This window comes from Mustela erminea, chromosome 12 (genome assembly GCF_009829155.1).
Source record: "Mustela erminea isolate mMusErm1 chromosome 12, mMusErm1.Pri, whole genome shotgun sequence".
NCBI classification, from domain to species: Eukaryota; Metazoa; Chordata; class Mammalia; order Carnivora; family Mustelidae; genus Mustela; species Mustela erminea.
In genome coordinates this window covers 7,558,696-7,582,803 of record NC_045625.1, presented here as the reverse complement: position 1 = coordinate 7,582,803, position 24,108 = coordinate 7,558,696, and the positions used below count along the sequence as shown (strand labels likewise).

The 24,108-nt window shown below is 55.8% G+C and overlaps 1 protein-coding gene across 6 annotated transcripts in view; it reads right to left on the bottom strand.

Annotated features, from left to right (window-relative positions):
• SH2D3C (SH2 domain containing 3C) overlaps window positions 1-23,364 on the bottom strand; it is a 29,194-nt gene extending 5,830 nt beyond the window's left edge. The window contains exons 1-6 of one of the 6 annotated variants that reach the window (XM_032308834.1): window positions 23,217-23,364; window positions 20,817-21,285; window positions 10,317-10,356; window positions 3,334-3,462; window positions 1,788-2,242; window positions 445-569 (exon numbers count right to left, since the gene is read on the bottom strand). In XM_032308834.1, the coding sequence (XP_032164725.1) occupies window positions 445-569; window positions 1,788-2,242; window positions 3,334-3,462; window positions 10,317-10,356; window positions 20,817-21,285; window positions 23,217-23,253 (1,255 nt within the window). In that variant the 5' untranslated portion in view covers window positions 23,254-23,364. Of the gene's footprint in view, window positions 1-444; window positions 570-1,787; window positions 2,243-3,333; window positions 3,463-7,339; window positions 8,067-10,316; window positions 10,357-12,330; window positions 12,420-18,949; window positions 19,889-20,816; window positions 21,286-22,705; window positions 23,168-23,216 lie in introns of those variants that run through there. The other 5 variants (XM_032308836.1, XM_032308833.1, XM_032308838.1 and 2 more) reach the window with 5 other exon arrangements.
• Between the last annotated feature and the right edge of the window lie 744 nt (window positions 23,365-24,108).

Sequence of the window (24,108 nt, the reverse complement as noted above, 5' to 3'; positions counted from 1 at the left end):
GAAAACTGAGGCTCAGAGAGGTCACCTGTCCTGCCTCAAGTCACTACCCAGCCCGTGGGAGAGCCGGGCTTTAAATCCTCAGTCCTCTGAGGACTGAGGACCTCACTCTGCCGTGTTGCTCAGAAAATGTCCACTAAATCATTTGGGGCAAGGACTGGTAACTTTTACACTCGGGGGAGTTGGTTCGAAGGCAAGTTTGCAGTTATGACCAGTTGGCCAGCCTGTGTTTAGGGAAGAATGTGTGACAACCCATGGAGACAACGTCGGTAGTTCTGCTGGCCGGTTTTTCGGGTAAATCCTTGCAGGCATCACTCTCAGTAAAGAAGTAGAAATACAAATAAGCACACATGGTAACAGGAGTCGTCACAGACAGAGCGTGGTACACACACAAGGTCACTCCCATGGGATTCTCCCCACCGGCCCCTCCCCCTCCACTGGCCTTACCAGTACTGTAGGCGGGGGAGCTGGGACTCTCGGAGATGGGTGACATGGGCGAGTGCAGGTCCGGGATCTGGTCCATGCTGAGGGCACAGTTGCGGATAGATTCCCGGGGGTGGGGCAGTGAGGTGCTGTGGAGCAGATATTTTCATGAGCAGAGAGCCCAGAGAGCGGGGTCCTCAGCTGGCCTTGGGATCCCCACCTCTGCCTCCATCCTAGGTTGATTGAACTTCAGAGGCAGAAAAGGCTTGGAGAGTGTAGTACTAATTGACAAGTATAAGACTGAAGCCCAGAGTGGAGAGTGTTTATATAGTCCACTACCCGCACAACTACTCTCTTCCGTGAGAACCTTGCCTCCAACTCAAGAGAACTACCTGGGAAGCAGGCCTAGTAGAAAGGATGGGGAGCTGGAGGAGGGAACCGGGACCACAAGGCTGGCACCTCCTCACTGCTCCTACACTATGCTCAGAATGCCAGATGCTGGCACCATTACAGGCACTGATTCTAAATTACAGGCAAAGTACCCACAGAGAATCCAACCGCAAGCACCCAGCCAAGGCCTAGGGAGATGGGCTCTATCCAAGGGCTGGTGGCACAGGAGGGCAGGTCTCTTTGCAAATAACAAGGGAGGCCATAGAAATGAGGGGTACAGACTTTGGAGTTGCAGACCTCGGTTTGAATCTCAGTCCTCCCGCTCTTCAGCAAGTGGCTTCCCCTCTTGACACCTGTTTCCTGGTCTATAAAGTGGGGGTGTGCACAGGCGCTCCCTCCCAGGAGGACATAGGGATTGATGAACTTGGGCGCAGAGAGCCCTCCGCACAGGGCTGGGGGGCACACTAGGGCGTCAGGAATGGGTCCCTGCTGTGGCTTTTTCCGGCCTCATCTCACCCAGCCCCAGAGGCACCTGGGCCTCATTAAGGTATTGCTGGGAACGTCCCATCCCGTGTGTAGTGGTTTGCACCTTACGAAGCCCTCTGCTCTGATGCACGCCTTGGCCTAGCTAGGTGCGGGAGGGCAGGGGCAGCAGCTGCGGGGACAGAGCAGCCCTCAGGGGGCTCCCCTAGGCTGGGGGTCTATCTGCACAAGGGCCCTTTATCGGTAGGAACATGGTCACAAGAGGGGAGCGGCAGGGCCCAGGCAGCTCAGGTGGGGCTGTCACCTGGGCCTGGCTGCCGACAAACCCGGCACTCAGCCCTCCTCTGCCTTTTCCTCTTCCTCGGAAGCCTCCAGGACAGTCATCTGCCCAGTTCACAGTGGCCTGGCCTCCCGCCCCTCACCAGCACTCTGCAGACAGATACCCCCACTTGCCAAAGGGGGAGACCGAGGCCCACCGTGGGGCCCCTTCTTACCTGGTGGGGCAGCCATCGCTGCGGGTGACTTTGTCGGCAGTGAGCCCATCGGTCATGGTGACGCTGCGCCGCTTCATGTGGCTGCCTTTGGGGCCCGAGGGGCTGGCGGGGCTGGCCGCCTTGCCACTGCCCTGGCCCAGGCCATAACAGGCCTCCAGGTAGCGCAGCGGGAAGGTGCGGTTCACAGGGCAGTAGATGATGGCACCGCTCTGCTCCGACACGGCCTTGCGGCTGCCCACATGGTACCGCACGAGAGCGGGCACATGGTCGAAGCTCTCCTGCTCGAACAGGTACTGGATGTGGGTGTAGCTCTCCCCGGCCTTCACCACCACCTTGTTGATCTTGAAGTGCAGGGCCTGGTTGCGCCAGCGGCACGTGAGCACATAGTCACCCAGGCTGGTGAGAGAGTCCCGGATGAGGAAGTCACCGTTGCGCTGCACCAGGGTCTCTGATACCTGTGGGAGGTAGTGATCAGTCTGGAGCAGGGCCAGGGCAGGGGAGGGTCTGACCTGGGATCTGGGGGACACAGGGAACAGAGATATCTAAAGCTTAGGAAGGGGGATGCAGTGACCCAGATTCGGAGGGGCAACTCAGCCACAGGCCCTGGGTCTGGTGCACGGAGCCTTGGGAATGGGGGGACATGACACCCTGGAATGTAAGGCAGAGTCTGGGGGGCTGGGGGTCACCATGACCTGATACTCAGTTCTCAGGGCTCGTGTTAGACAGGGGGAATTTCCAATCCTCATTCCTCCAAGCACCCAGGGTTCTCCCAGATCTCTGGGCCTTTGTACCCTCAAGCTGTCCTCTCTGCCCAGACATCCTTCCCACCCTGCCTACTTGGTGAAGTCCTGTCCGTCTCTCACTGGCCTCTGTCCTCAGTGCCCCCTCCTGAGGGCCAGCCCACATTCTCTGCTGGACACTCCGTTCCTGCATTTCTTCTACTGGACTCTGACTAGACCACCAGCCCTTGGAGGGGGGCACCACACATTTTCTCGCCACATTCTTGGTGCCCAGCACAGGGCCTGGCAGAGTCAATGCTTGACAAAGACCCGTAGCATGAATGAAAGAAGGAACAGGTGACTATCAGCCCATTCGGGCCTCAGCACAGAAACTCAACTTTGCCAAAACTGAGAATCCTAGGCCCTGACACTCACTAACCAAACAAACAAGAGGCTAACGTATAGACCCATGGGAAAAAAAACAGTTAAAAATAATAGTAATAATATCAGCCATAACAACACTAACAATAACATTGAGCCCCCTGCATGTCAGACCTCCGGGTAACACTTTATGGGCATTGTTTCATTTATTCTCATGATAACCCTTTAAGGCAGGTACTGTCATTACCGTCCATCTCATAGAAGAAACGGAGGCTCAGAGAGGTGAAGTGACTTGTGCCAGGTCACACAGTTACTAAATGACTTCAACTTCACTGCAGTCTACTCGGACTGAATCCACCAACCAGTGAGTCACAGCCTCTCTGGGCAGAGCTGGCCGAGGTGGTGGGTGACCTCTGGGGCTAAGGTCCCACCCAGGGACCACTCACCTCACGAGGGATGCGGCCGTGATACCAGGCATGACTGCGGAGATCTGTGCTGCTGAGTTTGAGTTCCTCCTCCAACTCCTTGTGTAGCTTCTCAGGGGAGGAGTCCAAGATGTACTTCTCCTTGGAGAACTGGGCAGAAGACAGCAGAGAGTTGGCATCTGGTCTGAAGCCCTCTTCCTTATTCTCTCCCGACCCCTCCCTACCCCAGGTGAGCTGCTTCCATCCCAGGACCCTGGGAAAACTTAGGCACCAGAAAGGTCCTCAGCTGTTTGAGTCCCCAGCCCAGCAGGAATAAGGAAATCTCAGTTAGCCCTACTGTGTTCCGGGCTCTGTGCTACATGCTAGGAGTAAATGAGACAATAAACAAACCAGGTCCTGTCCTCAAGGAAGCTCATAGTCTAGGCAGGGGAAGGAAACTAGACAGGAACATTGCAGCAGAATGAGGTCAGCACCACGCTACTGGACAGCGGCAAAGAGCCCTGCGACTTTTAGAAGAGAGAAAATCAAGTATAGGGAAGAAGGACTGGTCCAGGAAGCCTTCCTGGGGGGAATGGTGACAACGAAACACTCACTCTGCACCAAAAACATCGAACTGATCTTGCATGGGGGAGAGGCAGGATTTCTACAGGTGGATCTGGGAGGTAAGGCAGCAGGTACCCAGGCAAAGGCAACGACAGAAATATAGGGCTGGGCGGATGAGGACACATTCTGGGATGCTGAATTATACATTGGAAGGGTGGAGGAGGCAGCTATAAACAGAGAAGCAGAGGCCCCCACACAGACATTTCTGCTATCCTTTATAATTCCCAAGGCCCTTTCCTCCTTGCCATCTTAAGCAATCCTGGCCAGATGGCAAAACTGTGGCTAAGCAGGGAAGCCAAAGATCACTCAATGGAGATAATGCCCAGGACTACCCCCCTTCCACCTGCTGAAGGGGGAGATGCCTGGTTTCCTGGCTACCGTGGCCCACGGTTGGATACTTAAGAGCAGAAGGAAGAGAGGTCCTGTTGCCAGGTGCAGTCCCACCATGAAGCCCAGCCCAACCCTGGATGTGCCCTGTTGAGTTCTCTGGGCCTCAGTTTTCTCTATAAAATGGGTATTATGACAGAAACCTGTCTCCTTGAGTTGCAAGGATGAAAGGAGACAATACTCCAGAGCACTATGACTAGCCCACAGATGTCCTCGTCACTGTGAGCACACGTGACATTGCTTCCTCTCCCATTCCCCAACTCCGGGCCCCAAACATAGCTGTTCTAGGACAGGTAGATCTGGCCCCAAACTGGCCAGACAGCAAGACAGAAAAAAGGGGGCTCTAGAGGGCCTGGCCTCAGTCCAAGTGACAGTCTCTTTCCAGGACCCCCTACTCACCAGGGTCCAAGGGTCCTCCAATTCACTCCCTGCGTTTTCACACCTTCCAAAGATCTCTGAGCCTAACTCTGCAGCTCCATTCTCCACCCCTCTGCTCTTACACTGCCTCAGTTTACCAGAATCCACACTGCTCCCAAGATACCCTAATTCCCAGTTTCAGTGATATCTAGAGTCTCTGACTTCACTGTTTCAACAGTGATTAAACTCCCACTCTGAGACAGGTCCTGTGTCAGCGCTAAGGCCGCAAGGTCATCAGGACAGATGACCTCTGAGAGAGTCACATGGAAACTGACAACGAACTCCAGTTTTCTGAGTGTCCAGGAATACACAGAGGGCTCTGGGAGCAGCTAACAGTGTCCCTCCTCATCTAGTCAGGGAGTTGAGTCCCTGAAGAGGGGATATTTTCCGGAGCAAAAAGCGCAGAGACCTCCGGTCAGGGTCTTAACCCCTAACCCCCAGCCCGCGCCCAGCAAGCCCCCTCCAGCTTCCTACGGTCTGGCAACCCCAAGCAAGGCCATCCCCAGATGATGCACCGCAGGGACAGACAAGCAAACAGGTGAGCAGGTTAGAGTTTCTGGGAAGACAGTGGCAGAGTCAGGGCCCTGCAGGCAGAATCAAGGTCCTGGGGCAAGGGGAAGCTTCAAAAGGGCAGAGATGATGGGGATAGGTGGATCAGGGCTGTCAGGCTACTATGGGGAGCTAGGGTTTACCCAGAGGCCACAGAAGAGCCACAAAGGGTTTTTCAAGATTCGGTCTGGTATGTGGAGAGTGGCTTAGTGCTTTCAGGCACTGGCAAGAAGGGTGGGACACAGGGGTAGGGACCAGGGAAAAGAGTGTTTGAGCAGCCATTGATCAGGACAGGGAAGAGGGTGGAGGGGTCAGAGAGGATTTCAGAGATCCTGGGAGGACAATCAGACAGCTCTCCAAGGTGAGCAAAGTTGGAGCAGGAGCAGCTTGGTGATAGACCCATCAAAACTGGGGCTTTGAGGAGCCCGTAGGGCTCTGGGGACAGATGGTGGGGGTCAACAATGACACAGGTGCTCAGGAAAAGACAGGTCCTGGGATGGGGATTCCGTCCACTCCCTACCCAGGGTAGAAACTGATACCCCCAAAGGGTAGGAAGGCTGAGGGCTGAACTGAATTTGGGGAGGTCCTTAGGTACCTACACTTCTGTCTGGAGTTCTCTATTCTTTGGGGTCCTTGGCCTCCCTTCCTACACCATGCCACACCCTGGGGAGGGAAGACTGGGAGTCACAGGGGAAAAACACCAGTACTTCAGCCTTCTGGGGTTCTTCTCTTTCACAAAAAGCATGTAACTGAGAACTCACCCCAGTTCCACAGCGGGAGCGGGATGGACATGGGGAAACGAAAGGGAGTGGGCTGTGAGGTAAAGAAGCTGGCCACAAGACGCTGCCTACCACTGTGTGACCTTGAGCTAGTCATTTTTCCTCTCTGAGCCTGGGTTGCATCTGTAAACGGGCGGGGGTGAGGGGGTGGGGAGACTGGTCTCCACTTTTCCAGCCATAATCAATGGTCCCAGGGAGAATCTGGGGAAACCAACTTGGTGCTCCCACACACCCGAGAGTGGGGAACCCTAGGGTCCTGTGTCCTCCTCCTCACTCTCGACCAGGGGGTCCCCAGCTCCCAAGACTGGTGGGGGGGATGGTGAGAGTTGCGGGCTGGGGCGCGAATGCAGCATCCTTGCGCTCGTCGCACCGCTATTGGCCAGAGATGATCTCACCGCCTCCCCGCCTGCGCGCGCCTGATTGGCCGGTGCGGGGATGCTGCGCTCCGCTGCCGGCGGGGCCGTCATTCAGGCGGGCTCGGAGCGTGTGTGTGTGAGCCCCGGGGAGTGCAGGGGTGACGCGGCCGGCGTCCCCCAGGGGTTTCCGGAGCAAAAAGCGCAGAGACCTCCGGTCAGGGTCTTAACCCCTAACCCCCAGCCCGCGCCCAGCAAGCCCCCTCCAGCTTCCTACGGTCTGGCAACCCCAAGCAAGGCCATCCCCAGATGATGCTCCGCAGAGGCGGGGTCCGGGTCCGCCCCTCCACCCCCTTCCGTTTAACCCCTTCACCGCCGCGGCGCGGTCCGGCACTGCCCGGCCGCCTGGGCTGGGAGCCCCGCTCCCCGAGCCTGCCCCAGCCCACCTAGATGGCGGGAGAGTGACGGGCGCTCTGGCCCTAGCCCCGGTACCCGCAGCACCCCTTCAGCTTCCCTCCCCTCACTCAGCCTTCGGACCCCAGCCCAGCGCTCCCGGTACAATGGGGAGCCAGGCTGCCCGGGTCAGCCGCAGGGGCCGGAGCGCTCGCCGGAGTACCGGCAGGACGCCGGGGACCGCAGCTCCCAGGACCCAGTGCCCCAGCTCAGCTCCGCCTGCGGAGGAGGCAGGACCGAAACGGCAGCCCCGCAGCCGCGAGTCCCGGGAGCGGCAGCCGGGACCCTCACCCTGCGGAGCCGCGGGGCGCCCAGAGGTGAGGCTGGGGCGACCCCGCCCCCTCCTGCAGCCCCTGCCCCTGCCCCTGCCCCGCCAGACCCTGCGAGGCGCCACCGGGCTGCGGCTCCCAGACCACCCCGGGCCCCGGGCGGAGCGGCCGGGGTCTCAGCCCGGAGCGCCTGGCGGGAGCCAAACCGCCCCCTCACCTGCACCTGCACGAAGGAGCCGCGGTAGAAGCAGCAGGCTGCGGCCGAAAGGGCGCTCCACAGGCTGCACCGCTCGGTCATGGTGGGGCCGGGCGTCCGGGGCCGGGCCGATGTGGGGGGCGGCGGCCGGCGGGGCAGGGGCGCGGGGAGCGACCGGGCTGGGCACCGGCTGCGCGTGCCTCTCGGCGGCGCGATTACCTCATCGCCTTGGCGGGGGAGGAGCGGGGAGGCGGGGCGGGGAGACCCCACCCTCCAGCCGGTCAGGGGAGGGGAGGGGGCCATTGTTCCTCCCTCCGCCCGCCCTTCGCTCCCCGCCCCTCGCCCCCCGCGCTCCAGCCCCGCAGGGCTGCCTGGAGCCTGGGGACGCGGGGCAGAAGACCCGCCTAGGGGGGCCATCACGGTGGGGGACGGGGGGCAGCGGGATGAGTTGGGGATGTCTGGGCCTGGGAGTGGAGGGGGTTCCTGACTCCCCCAACTCACCGTACCTACCTTCACTAACCCGGAGCAGGCAAAGACTTTGAATTAAATCATATCTAAAGCTGGAGAAATCCCTGTATGCGTTTGACCAAATCCTTTGTGGCCTCAGGAAATCTCCCAGAGCCCAGGATTTCTCACCTCTGAATGGGAATCAGGGACTCGGGCAGAGAACCTCGGGATGCTGAACTGACAGACTCTGGGGGTATGGAGAGCCAGTAGATGCTTAAGGCACCAACCTGGGTTCAGCTAGCATGATGGGGGGCACCTCCACCCCAGCAGCCCCTTCTCTTGGAGGTGGGATTCACTCATCTGGAAAACATACCTGTGCTGAGCTCACAGAGCTCTTCTGAGCCTTGCCTGAGTTTGATGCCTGTTAAGTTGATGCGCATAAAGTAAATGCTCAATAAATGCATGCTATTATTGCCAAGCTTATTGTCTTACAATCTGGACTTTTGTCCTAAGAATAAGGTGGGGGGGGGTGTCATCACTGACTCTGCATCAGTCAGGCCAAGGGTACAAATCCTTCTGACAGGCTGTGTGACCTTAGGGAGGTGAGTCCACCTCTCTACACCTCAGCTGTTCAATTGTTTTCTTTTCTTTTCTTTTTTTTTTTTTAATTTATTTATTTGACAGACAGAGATCACAAGTAGTCAGAGAGGCAGGCAGAGAGAGAGAAGGAAGCAGGCTCCCTGCTGACCAGAGATCCCCAACGTGGGGCTCGATCCCAGGACCCTGGCTTTAACCCACTGAGCCTCCCAGGCGCCCCTGTTCGATTGTTTTCTACAAATACACCTGAAGCTCTGAGCACGGAGCGTGGAATTTTATGGCCTTGGAACTTCAAAACCCTTGACTTGGAATCGAATTGATCACATTGTGATCTGAGAAACCTGGAATTCTGAAAGCTAGTACCTCAGGGCAGGAATGGACGGTTGGTAACTAACTATTGATTCTACCACCATCTGAGGCTTGAAGCTAAAACTAATGTTCTTTTGACTTTGTCCTTTAATTAGTTCCAATGAACAGGTATTATTTCCTTCATAGTATTTTAAAGTACATGTTCAGACCCATAAACTAAAGGAAAAATACAAGTTACTAATCCTTATAAGGATCTTACTACCATCAGTGATGGAGACCTCACTACCCTGCCAGGGATCTGAAAACTGTGTGTCCCCTGTGTCCTACCCACTGGCTTTGGTCCTGGTTCTCCCTGAGGCCTCCAACCCCTATGGTGTAAGGGCTCCCGATGAAGAGCCAGGGCACAGATTCCAGGAGCAGCTCCAGCTCAACTTATCGCTACCCTGGGTTACACTTCCTGGGCTCACCCAGCTTGCTTTCTGACCTTGCCCACACCCTTCCCTCTGCTTGGACCACTCTCCTGTCTATCTCTGCTTAGCTTTGCCCCTCTTCAGCTTTTCCTTTGGGAACGGGATGTTGGTGAACATTCCTGGTCAAGTGCAATGGCTTGGTCTCAATGTCTCCTCCTCCAGAAAGCCTTCTTTGATCTCCCCCTCCCCATCTCCCAAACTGAAAGTCATCCCCTACCTGCTGAGCTCCAGTGGCTTCCTATCTGAGGCTTCTGATGACAGTGAGGGGCAGATATCTGAGCACTTCCCATGCTGCCTCATGGCCTATCACTTACATGGGGCTTTATAGGTAGTATCTCGGTAATGGAATGTCTCCAGGGTCAGGAGCCAGGCCAGCCAGCTCTAGTCCAGGTCCAGCAACCCTACTTAAGGGCATGGACTCATTGAGCCCATAGCAACCCTAGTTGGGATCAAATAAAATTGGGATTGCAATCTCAGTTCTGCCCCGTAGTTGCTGTGTGGCTGTGGGCAACTCACTGTGCATCTCTGGGCCCCAAGTTCCCCATATGTACATGGGTACAGGAAGGCCTTCCCTGCCCAGTGATGAGGGAAGAAATCAAAGACCTCATTCATGTACAGAGCTCAGCGCTGTCTCCCCTCCCTGGCTGGCAGCCAGCACAGGGCTCTGCACACAGTAGGCTCACAAGATGTTATGTTACTCTCTTTATCGGCATTGTTTCAAAGCTGCTTTCCTAACATTCCCAACGCCCAGGACAAATTAAGCTTTGGTAAATGTGAGCCGGGCGGGCCCATTCTCCATGATGAAAACTGAGCCATCTTTTCTGGCTCCCACCTCTCAACACCAGCACAAGCTCAGAGAGTGGGTGGGAATTGGGTCTGAGCAAGGAGACACCCCAGGGCCCAGGGCAGTTGGCAGCTGGGGGGCAGGGAGGGAGGGAGTCTGGTGGTAACAAACAGTGGGGGGTCCTGGGTTTGGGGTCAATAGAGAATGATGGAACGCATGGGAAGAAGATCCTTGGGAGTGAAACCAGACCCGAGTGCTGCCCGGACCCTGAGACCCTCTCCTCTTGGGAACAGGTGGTGAGGTATGGCCCCTAACAAGGCTCAGAAAAGAACTCTGCCCTTCAGGGAGCAGCCCTCGAACCATCCGGTGTCCCCTGCTTGGCCCCGCTTACCTTCACATAGTCCCCGCCAGCCTCTGGCTCTCCAGCAACCCTGGAAGAAGAGAAGAGAGGTGAATGTCCTCAGCCTTTCCTGGCCCCCCGGCTGTCAGCACCTGGCCTGAGCATGCCAAGAGAGCTCATCCTGAAGACAGGAGGGGGTGCGGCTGCCGATAACACTCACTGGAATCTGCGGAGAGGGCTGCTGCTCCACTCACCAGCTGTGCAACCCTGGACAAGTCCCCTCACCTCTCTGAGCCTGGGTTTCCTACCTGGAAGTCGGGGACAATGACAGCCTTGGCCTCATTGGGTTGTTGCAAGGACTCTGGGAGCTGATCAGTGTTACAGGCCTAACAACAGGCCCGCTTCCTGAATCATGCTGTCTTCACCCGGCTTCAGGACGCTCAAGGGTTCTTACCCTACTCCACTCCAAATGCTGGTGGCCCTGGGCTGGGGCTCAGCCTCCTGCCCACCCCCCATCTACCCTACACTCTCTGCCCAGTGAAGAAGGGCCCACTCAGCAGCATGCTGAGCTGGTGACTGTTGGCCCTGGTGGAATTGACCCCTTCCGCCTTCAGGGTCCGGGAATGACTATCCTTTCCAGGTGCCAGATTAATACTATCCTTTTCTCGTGAGGGGACTTGACCTTAACTGCCATCCCTTCTCTGATGCAGCCTGAAACTGCCCCTTCAACTCCTGCCCGGTAAATCCAACTGCCTCCTTAGCATCTCCTCTTGGATGTCTGAAGTCGTTGCGACTTGTCACATCTAAAGCAGGAGTTGTCACATCTAAAGCAGGACGGTGCTACCCGCCCCCCTGCTGCCACGCCCCTGCTCCCCACATCCGCTTCCCACCTCAGTTGATGTCAGCTGCACCCTTGTTGCTTTCCTTGGCCAAAAAAATCTGCACTCATCTGTGCCTCCTCTGCCACTCGCCCTCCACACCCACCCCTCAGGAAATCCTGCAGCTCTGCTTTCAAAATAGATCCTGACCACGTCTCTCCGAGGGGCAGTCCTTCCCCCACGCAGGAGCCCCGTGTGCTCTGTGGAGCACATAGCAAGCAGCCTCCTCGCAGGCTCTCTGCTGTTCTCACGCCCCACTCGGCCTCCACTCCTCCCCCAGAGGCACTCAGGTGAGAACAAGCAGGTCACGTGCACAGAGCACCCCACCCCTACCCCCACCCCCCCACAGTGCCTCCTCTCCCTGAACAAGATCTAAACCCCTCTCTGGCCTGCAAATGGCTGGCTGTGTAATGTAGCACCCAGTCCAGAACTTTCTTTCCTTGTGAGAGTTAAGCGGTTATGCAGGAAAAACAGGCATCAACAGGGCCGTATGTTCCCCAGCCTACAAGGCCTTGTGTAGCCTCGGGGCGCCTGACCATCTACCTTGCCAACCCCCAATATGCCTCGCTCACTCATTCTATCCCTCATTCTGGCCAGACGCATTGGCCTCTTTGCCAAGTTCACTCTTGTAAGAGGGTCTTTGCCCTTGTTGTCCTCTGCCTAGAACTCCCTGCTTCCAGACCTTCACGCAGCTCGCCTCACCCATAGTTTATTTGGGGCTCTGCTTAATGTCCCTCGTCAGAGAAGCCATCCCTGGCCACCCGACCTAGAACAGTCTCTGGTCCTTCACTCTCTGTCTTCAGCTCTCCTTTATTTTCCGCAGCCTCTGCCTGAAATGATCATTTTACATTTACCTGTTGACTGTTTTTGTTTTTGTTTTTTAAAAAGATTTGATTTATTTGTTTGACAGAGATCACAAGTAGGCAGAGAGAGAGAGAGAGAAGCAGGCCCCACATTGAGCAGGGAGCCTGATGTGGGGCTCGATCTCAGGACTCTGGGATCATGACCAGCGCTGAAGGCAGAGGCTTAACCCACTGAGCCACCCAGGCGCCCCTACTTGTTGACTGTTAATTACCTGAAACCTTCATGAGGGCATTGACTTTGTCTCACTGTTAAGCCCCCAGCACAGTGCCTGGCACATAGTAGCAGTTTATGATTGCTTAAAGGAATACGTGAATAGTAAGTACCCAAGCAGTGTGTAGATCACTAGCGGTAGGATTAATTTTGTCAGGCTGGGCCCTGGTTCTCTGGCTAGGACAGGCCTCCGTAGTCCCATCTGCAAAACAGGGAGGGAAGTCAAACTCTGGGGAACTGCTTCCTCCCATCCAGAAGCCCAATGTTTAAATTTGAATGTCATAAATTTAATAAAATAGATTGAATTTAAAACATACACCAAAAAATCTGAGCTTTAAAAATCACGGATGAGGGTGCCTGGGTGGCTCAGTGGGTTAAGCCGCTGCCTTCGACTCAGGTCATGATCTCAGGGTCCTGGGATCAAGCCCCGCATCGGGCTCTCTGCTCAGCAGGGAGCCTGCTTCCTCCTCTCTCTCTCTCTGCCTGCCTCTCTGCCTACCTGTGATCTCTCTCTGTCAAATAAATAAATAAAATCTTAAAAAAAAAAAAATCACGGATGAGGTGTGGATTCCCAGGGCAGAATTCCACACACGCGGTGCCCCCTGCTTCTGAGGCTAGGGGCTCCTCACTGAGAAGCTGTCTGACAGCCCTCCCTATTCTGACATTCTAGAGTCCTTGCTGTTAACCTTCCCTTCTGCAAAGTCCTTCCTGAGTTCAAAACATAGTCCCTCAAGCTGCATGCAGCCCAGCCACAGCCTTTTTGGTTCTCTCTGTCTTGCAACGGTGGGAGCGAGGTGAAGTAGGGACCCCTCCCCTGCACGGTTCACCTCTGCCAGCTTGACCGGGTGAGGTGTCCCATCCCAGAGTTTCCTGCCATTCAGTCCCGGAAATCCGCTCACTGCTGGGAACAGACTGGCCAGGACACTGGGATCGCCCCAGTGTTTCCTCCTGCTTCCTGTCTCCTTCCCCTTGGGCCCCGGGGAGGGAACAGAGCCTTGTGTGTGTGTGTGGGGTGGGGGGTGACTGCACCAAGATACAAGTGGGCTGGGGTGGTCAGAGCCAATGGGGGAGCTCAGGGCAGAGGCCGAGACTCAGGGAGCTGCCGGCTTGGGGCTACACTTAGTCCCTATCACCTCACCCTGGCCCTCTACAACACTCCAGGACTTCCAAGACTTCATGTCACCATGCCTGCCTCTGATTCACTGTTATCATTTGCCTGGACTATTGCCACACCTCATCACTAGCCTCCCTGCCTCTCTGTGTGTTGTTTGTGACTTGTTTTCACTCCGGCAGCCAGAGCACTCTCTTAAAGTGAAAGTCAGAGCACAGATCTTCTTTGCTCCAACCCACTGGAGTGGACCCCAGTGTCACTCAGAGTAAGAGCCAAAGTCCTCCTGAGAGCCTTATAGACTGGCTTCTCACCATCTCTCACACCCAATGTCCTATGCTGCTTCCCCTTCTGTCTCGCTGCTCCAGCCACGCTAAGCTTCTTGCTGGCTTTTGTCCCCACCTCAGGGCCTTTGCACATAACCTTCCCTTCTGCAAAGTCCTTCCTGACTTCAAAACATAGTCTCTCAAGCTGCAGCCCAGCCACAGCCTTTTTGGTTCCCTCTGCTTGGAACCTCCTCTCTCCCTTAGGGCCAGAGTGGTTCCGACTTGGCCTTCAGATCTCAGTGTGCTTGGAGAGTTCTAGAACATTCTCCCTCTCATTGTAATGATCAAATGCAGAAATCAAAGCTTCCAATTTTATTTTATTTTATTTATTTTTTTTTTAAGATTTTTTTTTTTAATTTATTTATATGACAGAGAGAAATCACAAGTAGATGGAGAGGCAGGCAGAGAGAGAGAGAGAGGGAAGCAGGCTCTCCGTGGAGCAGAGAGCCCGATGCGGACCCGATCCCAGGACGCTGAGATCATGACCTGAGCCGAAGGCAGCGGCTTAAACCACTGAGCCACCCAGGCTCCCAAAGCTTCCAATTTTAAAAACTCAGCTTTATCAATTAATTAACTTACTTTTTAAAAAAAGATTTTATTTATTTATTTGACACAGACAGAGAGAGAGAGAGAGAGAGATAGCAAGTAGGCAGAAAGAGAGAGGGAAGCAGACTCCCTGCTGAGCAGACAGCCCCATGCAGGACTCAATCCCAGGACCCTGAGATCATGACCTGAGCCGAAGGCAGAGGCTTTACCCACTGAGCCACCCCGGCGCCCTAATTAACTTTTTTATTTCACGGACTTAAAAGGTACTTCCTCTCTAATATTAGTGGTGAAATCAATTAATAAATAATACTGACAATTGAGCTAAATCAGTCCCATTAATCAGCCACATTAATTATTCAAATAACCAACCCCTTTAATTGCCTGTATTAACTGATTTGTTCTGATAACTGATACCACTTATTGCATACATTAGCTTAATTAATTGGATTAATGAGCAGTAATTAGAGCCCATTATCCTTTATTTCCCCAACACAGGTTTAAATCTGAGCTTTACTTTCAAGGCTCCATTCTGGCCTGGGAGCAACGGTGAGGCTCCCCAAGGGACCCTGGAGGAGAGGCGGCAGAGAGCAGCTGCTGTCCTATCCCACCTTGGCCCTCCGTTGCCGTGGGTCGCCTTGCCCTCTGCAGAGGTTGGCTGCCCGTCCATCATCTCTGACCCCGTTTGTCCCCTTGGGGCTCCAGGCCTGGCTATGTGGCCACTTCCCCAACCTTTGCCTACTGCTTCTCAACTTTTCCCCTGCCTCCACCTCTCTGGGGTCCAACTGCCTTTTCTGTAAAGGGGGCCAGAGGGGCCATAGGATCCTGAGAAGGAAGGATGCGGAGTTCTCAAAGCCCGTGAGGGTCCTCTTGCTGCCCCAGCTCCCAGCCATGGAGATCTCCCATTTTGCCCTTCCTGGGGGACTGAAGATTCTTCTCACCCTTCACTCCGACCATCGCTCAGCCCTGTCTTTCCCCGGGGCACCTTGCCGTGGGCCCTTTGGGATTCTCTGCCAGGTATGCTCTTGGCTTTAGCCCCTGCCCTGCCCTACGTACTATAAGATGGGCCCGCACTGTCTTGAAGACATCCTGCTCCTTCTCCACAATTCTGTGCTCTCGCTCTTCTTGACTATGGTGAGTTTGCCAGCAGGTGTTCAAAGAGGGGACCAGCCCTGTGAGGATAGGGCAGGTGGGAGCCACTCTTTCCAGGGCAGAACCGAGGCTTTTGAGCCCAGAGAGCTACTGACTGGTACTCGGAATCTGCTGGCGAAGAGGAAAGGGGTGGGCACAGGCGGAGTGCTGCCTGAATGCCGGTAATCTGGAGGCCCTGCTCGAGAGGGGAGAAAACTAAAGTTTGTCACTGGGTCCAGGACACACAGCTGGCTCAGACTAGATCTGGACTGGCTCCCCTTTGTGCCCTGCACGAGGCAGGCTCCCCTGGAAAAAGGGGTGTGCTCTAGGGTGGACAGGAGGAGAAGGTGGGGAGGGGAGGGCAAAGAACATGAATATTTCAACTGGACCACGAGCCCAGAATCGGCATCAAGAAGAAATGGAGCCGGGATGGGGGAAGAGAACCCTCTTAGGCTCTGGAGAGGGCCCTCTGTTGGGAGGGAGGAAGCGGCGTGACCCTGGGCATGTTCCCCTCATTGGGCCTCAGTGAACTTTTCTGTAACATGGGTGTGCGGAGAGCAAGAGCAGTTCCTTGTCCGGGTACATCTCTGGGCCAAGCTCAGGACAAACGCTCTACCTCATCTAGTCCTCACAGCACCCCCATGACGCAGGCGCTGTTATTGTCCCTGATACCCAGATGGGGAAACTGAGACTCAGACAGGGCAAGAGAGTTGCTCAATGTTGTGCAGTCAGCGACGTACCCAACTTCCTCCCCATACTCCACAGAGGTCCAGGATTCTGCAAACAAGGTCCCCTGAGAGTTTTTGGGGGGATGTGGCTCCAGCTGGGGGTGGGGGTACAGTCCATCCTTCCCAAGCCAGCGTAGTTCCCACAGCCTGAGGCGTCCGGGGGTCTTGAGGACTGTGAGAAAGTCTCCACAGGAAATGAGAGCGGGGAGCAGCTGGGCCCCTTCCGAAGACAAGGACCAGCCGCCCAGAGCCTGAGGAGGCCAAACAGGCTGGGCCCACCACAGCCCCCTCCCCTGGTGGGTAATCACTACCAGATGCCCAGCAGCTGACGTCACTCTGCAGGGCCGAGAGGGTCGTGGGACTCTGGGGAGTGCTGGGAATTCTTGGACCAGAATCAACATTCCAAAAGGAAATGGGATGGGGGGTGGGGATGGTTCTGGGCCTGTTCTCAGTGCCTGGCACAGGGTTGGGTGTCCCCAGCTCTCCTGTGGGGTGCCACCTTCTCAAGTCTCCCTCTGAACAGCCCTGGGAGTGGGGGTGGAGGGGCCTAGGGCTCTATGATCTGGCAGGGAGGAAAGGACGCTTGGGCGTGACACTTTACAATGAGTAGAACTGCATTCAAACCCTCCTCAAAGGAGAGGTCCTCATAAAACATAAGTCAGAGTGAGGCCCTCCTCTGCTCAAGGCCACCGATGGCTGCAGCTCCCTGGGTCAAAGCCAGGTCCTTGCCAGGCCATCCAGGCCTTCCATTATCTGAACCTGCTTCCTCTCTGGCCTCACCTCCCACCACTCCACTCCCCAGCCTCACATCTTCATCTCCTCCAGCCACTGTGGGTCTCAGCCACTCCTCAAACAGGCCAAGGATGCACCTACCTCAGGGCCTTTGCGCCTGCTGTTCCTTAGGTCTGGCACACTCTTCCCCAGATATCAAGAGGGTTTGTTCCCTCATCCCTTTGTTCAAACATCACCTCAAAGAGAACTTTCTCCTGGCTCACTTTCCCAAATTGCTACCACCAGACACTCCCCTGCTACAACCAATTCCCCTAGCTGATTTCAATATTTCTCCCAGCACTCCTTTCTTCTGCATGACCACATAACACCTCGTCTTATCGTGTCTCCCCCACACCGGAACGGGGCTCCATGATAGCAGGGTTTTGTCTGCTCTGCTCACTGCTCTCTCCCCAAAACTTGCAAGAATGTCTAGGGCATAGTTGCATCACAGTAAATATTAAAGTGAATGAAATTCCAACTCAACTAACTGTGTCATCTCAAGCAAGCTATTAACCTCATAAAACCTCAGTGTCTTCACCTGTAAAATGAGCTCCCATTATCCCTATTCCACGGGCTTCTGGGAGGTCATGTAAGTAACATAGAAATGGCTTTGAGATTTGTACTTGGTGGGAGGTGAAATGTGGCCTAATGACTTGGGGGTTGGTCAAGCCTGGGATCAAATCAAGGCTCTGACACTTTATCTCTCTGTGACCCCAGGAAGATCCCTTCCCCTCTCTGAGTCTTGCTAAGCAGTAGAGGTTCCTCTTCACAGGGCCTAGGTAGTAGACGGTACCTGTGGGGTGCTTCAGGCAGGGTCTGGCCGGTTGTGAGCCGGATCTTGACCTCTTGGAGGACGCTGACCTGATAATCCCTGTGTGCGGGCAGGGGTGTGGGTGGAAGGTGCTGGGGCCTCCTTCCTTCACCGGGCCTCCCCTTCCTCCGCCTCCCCTTCCTCCTCCTTAACACGGACTGAAGGGGAGGGTGTCAGGGCTCTTTGGACCTGCTATTTCCCCACATAGGCTGAGGTGCCAGGAGTGGGGGGGTAGGGTGAGGCGAGGTTGGTGGTCTCCTCTCTGGGAGCTAAATGCCCTTCAGCCCTTGTGCTCCTGGCCCCTCCTCCCTCCTTCCTCCTCATCCCCCATGATCTCAGCAGGAACAAGGCACCAGGAAACTCCTGCAGCCTCACCTCTTCCCCTTCCTTCCTTCTACTCCAGGTGCACCCTGCCTCCCAGAGGGAAGGGGAGGGACACCATCTACCTCGGCCTAGACCATTCCCTGAGCAGCCACGGAGATGACTCCCTTGGGTACTTGGGAATGGGGCCCCAGTCTTGCTCAGGGGCAATTCTCAAATACCCTCCTCTCCAAACTGTATGTATCATCTGAGACCATCCGGTTCCCTCTGGGCTGCTGAGAGATTGAGGCCCAGAGTAGGGCAGGGCAAATCCGAGATCATACAGGCAAAGCAGCTCTCTGGGACACAGTGCTGGGCTTTGGGGGCTCCTGGAAGAAACTCTAATTCCTGGTCTCCTGCTTGGCCTGGAGGGCAAGTGGGACACTGGGTCTCAGGACAGCAGGAGGGGCTCAATCAGATCTGCTAACCCCAGCCCCCTCAGGACCATTGGACACTGGCTGATTGGGGGAATGGAAGGCAGTCTGTCTATTTCCTCTGCCTGCTGTAGGCCAGGCCTGCTGTGGCTGCCAGGAAAACCGAGGCCCCTGCCCATAGGGAGGAAGCCTGGGTGCTAGACTTGATATCCTCAAAGTTTCTCAGGACCATCCCTCCCAGAGGGCTCTATTGGAGGGTAAGGGGCTGCCCATTCTTTAAAGGCACGAGCCAGGAAGGCGGAGTTCTAACCTATACTGTCGCAAACCAGGCAAGTAAATCTCCCTTTCCTCATCTGTAAAATGGGGACGATAATTGTGTCCCTCTTCTGGGGCTGTTGTGAGTAGTAAATGCGCAACCTGTGCGAGGACAAGACAGGCACAGAATTACACCAGAAGGAAGCTTAAAAGTCCCTGATGCTAACTGGGCATCCTGCTTTGTTGGTTGCCCCAAGGGCACTGATTTCCCCTCAAACCATTCCCAGCCCGGCAGGCCCTCCTCCGGGCCAGCTCGGTCACTCACCCTCTAGGTCCCAGTGCGGGGCATCTTCGTCCCACTGCAGTCATGGTTCCCCGCGGTCACTGCCTGCAGCCTGGACACCTCCTCAGCCCGACGGCTCCCGCCTTTCTCAGGCCACCAAGCTGTGGAGCTCAGAGCCCGACTCCGGGGGCGGAGCCTGACCTGTAGACCACGCCCTGGGTACGCCCCTCGTCGGACGGGGGCCGCTCCACAGCCTACTTCACCAGCCGGGAAGGACACTCCCCGCTTCGAGCACGCCCCTCCACCTCCTGTCTCGCTCCGCCCTCTCCCCCCATTTGTCAGCGTCGGGGGCCCGGAAGGCCACGCCCCCCGAGCGCACCCTTCCTTCTCGGCCCGCCCAGTTCCAACGCCCGCCTCCCCCGACCGCTCTCCGCGCAGCCTGAAAAGGACACGCCCCCTAGACACGCCCCTCCACGCGCCCGGCTCCTGCAAACTCCCAATGCACATCTCAGACCTTAGGATGCCTCAGAACCGCCCGGAACCTATCAGACCCTCTCCCTTACATACAATCCTTGCTCCTCCACGCCCAAGTAGGGCTGGACTAAGTAGGGGGATGGCAGAGGACCGCAGCCTGGAGCAATTAGAGACGAAGGAAAAGCACTTACACTTTCTGGCGTGCCAAGCCCTGTGCTAAGATTTTACAAGTCCTGTATGTTATTCTTGAATTCCCCTCACGCCCCTACAAGGTAGGTGCTCTCATTATGCCCTTCCATCAAACGAGGAAACTGAGGCTCAGAGAAGGGAACAGACTTATCCAAGGTCATGCAGTCAGTAAGAGGCAGAGTCTGGGCTGGATTCATTCTGCAGCTTTACAAAATCTTTCTTCCCATTGAACAGCGGTCTAGACACAATTACCCCAGCACACAGAAGCTGTGCTTGGTGTCTTGGAGAAAATCCACTGAAGGGAGGTCCCAAAACCAGCCCTAGAATTATTTTTGCTCACCTGGGTTTATTTTCCCTCTTTATTTCAAGAAGCACATCTGATGGGTGTGGTTTAGACACAGGCTGTGAGGGTTGAAAAGCTGGAGACTGTTATGGTTGGGATTGAATGGGTTCCCCAAGGGCACAAGCACAGAGCTGTAGGTCTTCAAGGGTGGTGGGTACAATGTGAGACATGAGTGTGTGGCCACAGGAGACAAGCAGTTTTCTGCTCAAATCCAGCTCTACCACATTGGGTGAGTCTCAGTTTCCCCATCTGTAAGATGGGGCTAATGACAGATGCTTTTGCAGAATCGTCCATGAGTAACATTGGTTTTGACACCCAGTAGAACGGGTGCGTCTTAAACGGGAGCTAGGGTGATACCATCACAATCTGTATTTTTGCATGAATTCGACTCACCCAATAAACAAGTTAAGTGGCAACCAAGGGGTGCAGTATTGTCCAGCAGAACTAAGGGGTGCAGTATTGTCCACCAGAGGTGATTTGGGTGTGGGGGCCCTGGGCGGGGATCCAGTGACTGGGTCTGGCACCCAGCTAGCCGCTGAGGGCCCCTGCTAGAGGCTATCTAGGGCAAGTCAGGTGGGTCTTAGTTCAAATACCACTTTGTCATTTGTCAGATGTGCAACCTGACTGGGGCAGACAACTTCCCTCTCTGAATCTCAACTTCCTTGTCCGTCATATGGAAACAACAGAATCTTCCCTGCACCAGATGTTTTTGTTTTGTTTTGTTTTTTGAGAATTAATTGCAAGTGAAGGATGAAGCACAGTACCTGGTCTGTAGTAAGTTAATGTGTAGGGCTTTTATCCCCCACCCAGTGTGGGGGGGTCTTCTCCAGGCTCTATTGGCAGGAGGCTTAGAGACACCATCCCTGCAGCTCCCCCACGCCCCTTACCCCGGTGGGCACCAACCTTTCTGGAGGCACATTCCTGGGGCCTCTTTCTTCTTTTCCGTCTGCCCTGAGATCCTCAGGCTTTTCTGTGGGGCCCATCGCCGAAGGATTGGGTCCCACTGCTAGGGTGTCCTCCAGGGGGACACTGGTCGCAACCACCATCTCCTTGGTTGCCTCTAAGCCTGGAGGGTTGGGCAGACCTTGGGGCGCCAAGTGGGGTTGGTCCACTTCCTTGGTCTCCTGGGTAGCCTGTTGGTCCCGAGCCTTCCTGGTGCTGAGACGGGGCATGGTGCCCATGTGGCTGTACATGTCACTGGAGCGGGCATAGGCTGGGGGGCTTTTGGGGACAGTGACCATGTCATCCTGTGTAGCCTCAAAGGGGTCAGGCTCCAGATGGGACCCGAAACTGAGGGTGGTTGAGGACCGTTTCAGAGTGAAGGACCGAGGGAGGTTGGAGAGACTCCCGAGTCCCTTGAACTTGAAGAACTCTGGTAGGGGAGGAAAAGGAGGGAAAGGGTTAATGTCTACAGCATTAATAATAACAATAAAAAACACATGTTGTTCCTCTTATAGAGGGTTCAGGGAGAGTCAGGGCTTCACAGACTTCCCCTCTGTTATGGTAAAACCCGGCAGCTCTAGAGTCACGGAGCCCTGGCTTTCAATCCCTTCTCTTGCACATCCTAGCTGTGTGACCTTAGGCAAGTTGCTTGACCTTTCTGAGCCCCATTCTCCACATTGGCAAAATAGAGACTGTAGTACCCGCTTCCTGTGGGTAGCAGGAGGTCTGAAGGAAAGCTTGTAAGTAACATAATAGTCATGGAGACAATGATGGTGATCACAGCAAATGCCTCTGGTTAGTCAGATATGCTGCAGGCATCAATTCCCAGCACAGTTCAATGGCACAAGTTAAATTTCCCTTTTTGCAGATGACGAAGTGTGGGTTAGAGCCGTGGAGGAACTGCCCCAGGTGGCATAGCCAGGGAGTGAAGCGAAGCGTATTTGTGTGCTTGGGGAGAGGAGGGGCGGGTGTGTGTGTGTGTGTGTGTGTGGTGTGTTTGAGCACCTGGTGTGGAGGGGGTTGTTGGGAGTCTGGGGGGCCCACTCTCTGAGGTTCTGTCCTTCCTGTCAGCTGAGTGCTCCGTCCTGACTCAAGCTGCCGGGCTTGGGTGATACTATCTTCTCATTTCCGCAGGAGCGTGTGTGAGTTCCCTCCATCCCCCACCCCCCACCCCCCACTGTGGGACTGCCCGCCCCCTCCTCAAAACCACCACCATCTGACAACCCTATGGCCTCCGTGATGAGCGAAAAGGGAAAACCTTGGCATTCTCACTTCCTGGGCACCCTCTGCCTCCTCAGGTCCTCACCACCATGCTGGAATATATAGGTAAGATGTCCTCATTGATGAGAGAGGAAACTGAGGCCCAGAGACAGGAGGGGCTTGCCCAGGGTCACACAGCAGGGCTGAGCCTGGATGACGGTTCAGGGCTCTGGGTGGCTGGGGTCAGTGTTCTGGGGCTTTCCTCCTAGCCAAGCCCACTCCCTCCTTGGTCTTAGCCTCTGCCTTCTGATAAACACTGTCTGAAAATTCTGAAGCCTTGCTCTTGGAAAGCTATGCCATGGGCCAGAAATGTGCCAGTTGTCAGGAGGGGGACCAAAATTGTGGTCTCCTGGGCACCAAGGAGGTGTGGAGGAAACAGTAGTGGGACAGGGAGGGAAACTGAGGCCTAAATTCAGGGACATGGCATTGAGCCCTGCTCTGAAGCTCTATATGACCTCAGACAAGTCTCCGGGCCCTAGTATTTTCATCCGTGGAATGCAGTCATAATCCTGGCCCTGTACACTGGCCCCCTCCCACCCCCATGCCGGCAGACGGAAGCAGAAGTTTGCTGAGACCAGGAGGGGACCGACCTGGGGAAATAGAGCCTTGGCGAGTATGACCCCTCATCGAGTTGCACTGGGTCCCAGCATCCCTGTTGCTGGAGACACGGGACAGCATCCCATGGCACACCTACACACACTCCAGCCCCAGGAACTTTCAACCCAGCAGCACCCCCCCCCCCCACTGCCCCCAGAGGCAGGGCATGGGGCGTGTGGAGGTCTTCCCTTGCCCGGCCATGGGGTCCAAGATAGACCGGAAACGGACGCACAGACGAATGCAGGGACAAAGAAAACAGAGATGGGTAGAGTCAGAGACAAGAAGCAGAGATGGAGAGCCAAACCAGGTGGAGACAGAGAGAGCTACTGGGCCAGAGTGACCGAGGGATGGCCACAAGGAACCCAGAAGCAGGGAGCTCCAGAGAGAGGCAGAGATGGACAGAACGAGAAGCAGAAATGTGACCGTGATAGAGAAGCAGAGAGAGGCCGAGCTGGACGGACAGACCGAGGGATGAAGGGCAGTGCCAAGGGCCCCCGCACTCACTGAACTTTCTGCTGGCTTTCTTGGGCCCCTCCGTCATCTTGGCAAGTCGTGCAAATCCCCTGGCTGGTGGGCAAGTGGCCGCTCACGGCTTGGGACGCTCCTCCCTCACCTCCCCTTCCCCTTTCTCTCACCCTCTCACTCGCTTCCTCTGGGTATTTTTAAACCAGTGAAACTCCCACAGCTCCACCCTCCCCATCCTCTCCACAGGGGGCGGGGGCCAGGGCCTCCCCCATTCTGGGCCCCTGTGGGCTGCCTCCTTGGCCTTGGCTGATGGGATGTGGGGCAGGGGCAGACCACAAGCCCATGGGAGCCAGAGGGCCCGGGAGACAAACCACAGACCCCGGGAGTGGAGCCCACGGGGCGGGGGGCTATCAGGGGGTCTGGCCAGCGGCTGGAAGGGTGCCGGGAGTCAGGCCTGCCCACAGGGCTGTTTGTCCCTAGCCTCAGTGTCTTGGGGAAGGGCTGGCGGCAGCGAAGAGTGCTGTGGTCAGGCCTGGAGCCCTGGGACCACCCAGACCCAATTCTAGCCTTGGCTGGCTTCTTTGTCACCGTGTGATCCTGGCTAAGCCACCCACCTCCCTGAGCCTCTGGGTCCTCACCGTGAGCCACGCCTTCCTCACAGGATCTAGTGCTTGGCGCAGAGCCTGGGACAGCATGGGTGCTCACCGGGGCACGGTCACTGCTTCTTAAGCCGGCGGGGACTCAGTGATAGTTTGGTCTAGCGTACCCATTGTACAGACTGGGGAGACCAAAGCACAGACAGGCAAAGAGGTTGTCCCAGGTCATATGGCAGGTTGATGGCACAGACTGGGTTATATCTCCCCCGTTGAGGTCCCTTAGCCCACAGTGTGTGTGTATACGTGTGGGTCTTGCTCATGCGGGCAGGACAGAG